Source organism: Arachis stenosperma, chromosome 4 (genome assembly GCF_014773155.1).
Source record: "Arachis stenosperma cultivar V10309 chromosome 4, arast.V10309.gnm1.PFL2, whole genome shotgun sequence".
NCBI classification, from domain to species: domain Eukaryota; kingdom Viridiplantae; phylum Streptophyta; class Magnoliopsida; order Fabales; family Fabaceae; genus Arachis; species Arachis stenosperma.
The window spans coordinates 109,391,435-109,394,496 of record NC_080380.1 but is presented as its reverse complement, the minus strand read 5'-3'; the positions used below and the strand labels follow the sequence as shown (position 1 = coordinate 109,394,496).

The 3,062-nt window shown below is 40.0% G+C and overlaps 1 protein-coding gene across 1 annotated transcript; it reads right to left on the bottom strand.

Annotated features, from left to right (window-relative positions):
- Positions 1 to 447: 447 nt before the first annotated feature.
- Positions 448 to 2,116, bottom strand: LOC130975298 (uncharacterized). The gene is made up of 3 exons (XM_057900113.1): positions 1,906 to 2,116; positions 784 to 1,790; positions 448 to 603 (listed from the first exon to the last, which is right to left on the bottom strand). Exons 1-3 carry the CDS (start codon positions 2,114 to 2,116, stop codon positions 448 to 450), a joined length of 1,374 nt encoding a protein of 457 aa, XP_057756096.1.
- Between the last annotated feature and the right edge of the window lie 946 nt (positions 2,117 to 3,062).

The following is a 3,062-nucleotide window of genomic DNA, read 5'->3' as shown; positions in this document are numbered from 1 at the left end:
GTTTCTTTCTTTGATTTCTGAAACTATAGAGGGTAGCCCCAAGTATTTGTCTTGGGCTCCGATATGTTCAATATTTAGTGTCTGCACAATTCCTAGTCTTGTGTTTTGAGGTGTGTTGTGACTGAAAAAGATGGCCGACTTGTTCAAATTAACTTTTTGCCCACTGAAACCCTCGTAGATCTCTAGAAATTCCAAAATACTTTGGCTTGTATTAGGTGAGCCCTTGCAAAAAAGGATTGAATCATCAGCAAACAAAAGGTGATTAACTGTTTGGCATCTCCGATTAACTCTAACTCCTTGAATTAATCTATTTTGCTCTGCCTTGTGTAGCAAGAAGGAAAGCCCTTCCGCACAAAAAAGAAATAGATATGGAGATAGGGGGTCACCCTGTCAGATGCTCCTATTTGGCCTAAAGTAGCAAAAAGGTTGCCTTTTCACAACAACTGACTAAGAAACAGTCATTACCAATTTCTTAGTCCAGTTAATCCATTTAGCATCAAAGCCCAGCTTTTCCATGATGTACCATAAGAAGTGCCATTCAACCCTATCATAAGCCTTGCTCATATCTAGTTTAATAGCCATCTCATGATCTGCTCCACTTCTCTTATTTTTCAAATAGTGCATATATTCGTGGGAAATTAGAATATTATCTGAAATGAGTCTACCTTTGAGAAAAGCACTCTAATTTAGACTTATGATTTTATTCATAATACCTTGTAGTCAGTGCACCATAACTTTAGAAATAATTTTATACATAATTGAGGACAAACTAATCGGTCGTACCTGAGTCATATCACTAGCATCTAGCACCTTTGGAATCAAACAAATTTGAGTATGGTTGAAGTTTTTTATAATTCTGCCACTGTGAAAGAAACTTTGCACTGTCTTAAAAACGTCACCTCCAACTATATCCCAGAAAAAGTGAAAAAACTTAGCTATAAACCCGTCATCACCAGGAGCACTCTTAGCATGAACACTAAACGTAGCTCTTTTGACCTCGTCTATAGTTACCAGCCTTTGGAGCCTACAGTTCATGGAAGCTGTAACCTTAGGCTCCAAATCCTCCAAATATGGATTCGGATCAACCGAACAAGAAGAAGTAAAAATATCACAGAAGTAGTCTTCAGCTACCTTTGCAATATCCTCCGGTTTCGATGCAATCTCATTGTTCCTCCCAACTAATCTCCAAATTCTGTTCCTTCGCACCCTTGATTGAAATTTCTGGTGAAAGAATCTGGTGTTCTGATATCCTTCTTTTTGCCATTTTATTCTAGATTTTTCTCTCCAATAGCTCTCTTCTTTCATATATGCTAGCTCCAACTTCTCTTCCAATCTGGTAATCTCCTCTCCCCCATTGATTCCAGCCACCCGCAGCTCTTCTAGGCTAGCTTGAAGGTCCTCAATTTCTTTTCGAAAGTTTGCTTTGTGAGTTATCTGCCATTGAACTAATCTATGTCTACATTCTTTCAACTTTTGGGCCACGGAGAACATAGCGGAGCCTACTACTTCTATTTTCCACACTTCACCGACAATTCTTTTGACATCATCTTCTCTAGACCAATGTTCCTGGTATTTAAAACACCTTTTACTATGCCAGGATTGAGGTTTAGTTTCCATCAAGATAGGTGCATGATCCGAGCCTGATTTTGTGAGCCTGTGCACTACTGCATTTGGAAATTTCAGCTTCCATCCCATCCCTACTAAATAGCGGTCAAGCCTCTCCTTCACCAAATCCTTTCCTTGTCTTCGGTTTGTCCACGTGAAAGGCCGCCCCACCATTCCAATATCCACTAATTCGTTGCTATCAATAAAATTAATGAATGTTGCAATGGTAGTTGCTGATTTTTGGCCTCTACCCTCCTTTTTCGCTTGACTTATTATAGAATTAAAATCTCTCGCTATTACCACTTTTCCTTTCTAGTTGTTGACTCATTGTTGTAAGCTCCTCAAACTGTAAGGCTTGAATTTGTTTCGAACAACTCAAATGGACACCAATGAACGTCCATACCCCATTATTTCTGAATTCCTTAACTTCAGCTGCTACAAAAAATTTCCTGCTGTTTATAATTTGAACATTGATGCTGTCCTTCCAAGCTAGAGTGAGTCCTCCTGCCATTCCTGACGGGTTAACAATATGCCAGTTTTCATAGCTGCATGCCTGGAGTTTTGTTTCCACCTGTCGAGATTGGTTCTTTGTTTTACTTATGAACACAATCTCGGGGGAGTGGGATTTACATATCCCTTTTAGGGTGTGAATTGTCAGGGGTCTCCCCAAACCCCGACAATTCCAAACTATAGTTCTCATGGCGCCTTGGGTGCCATTTGTAGGCTGGCACCCTCCACCCACTATTCAACTGCATGTTCATCCTCTGTTCTTGCTTTCTTTGTAGATCCTTCAATTATACCACTCATCAACCTTTTTTTGGATCCAGCTTTAGTATCCAACCCTCCAGCACCTTGTCTTGCTAATTTTTTTCCACTTTTTGCCTTTCTCTATTGTGAGACATTGCCCAATAGTGAATTGCATAGGTTGTCCTTTATCCTCCTTGGCATTGGACTGACCAGCTATGATAATCTCCATGCATTCTGTTCTAGAATTGGCTGATTGAGGTGACTCAGGTATTGCCTTGTTGCCAGCGTTTTGTGGTTTTAAATTTTGTTCCTCCTCTTGTATTGACATCCCTGCAAATTCCTCCAATAAGCAGTTTAAGACCGGCTTTTTCTTACATTGAGTAGCCTTATTCTGATTCTGGGCTGAGTTGTTGAATGTTCTTTCTCTTTCAGAGTTAATTCGTATTCCAACTTGGCTGGCTTTAACCCATTTGCCAATGTCATCCTCTTTTACCTTATCATTCTCTGTGTCCTTCAGCAGATCATGGCAATTTTTCACCTCGTGTCCCAATTTTGCACAGTAGGTACAAAACTTTCCAAGTCTCTCATAGCGCAATGCCACCTCTACCTCTTTTTTATTAGGTCCTGCAACAATTAACTGATCCCTCACTTTCTTGGTAGCTTCAATATTGATCTTGGCCTTTACAATCCTAGTTTTTCTGCCTCTCATC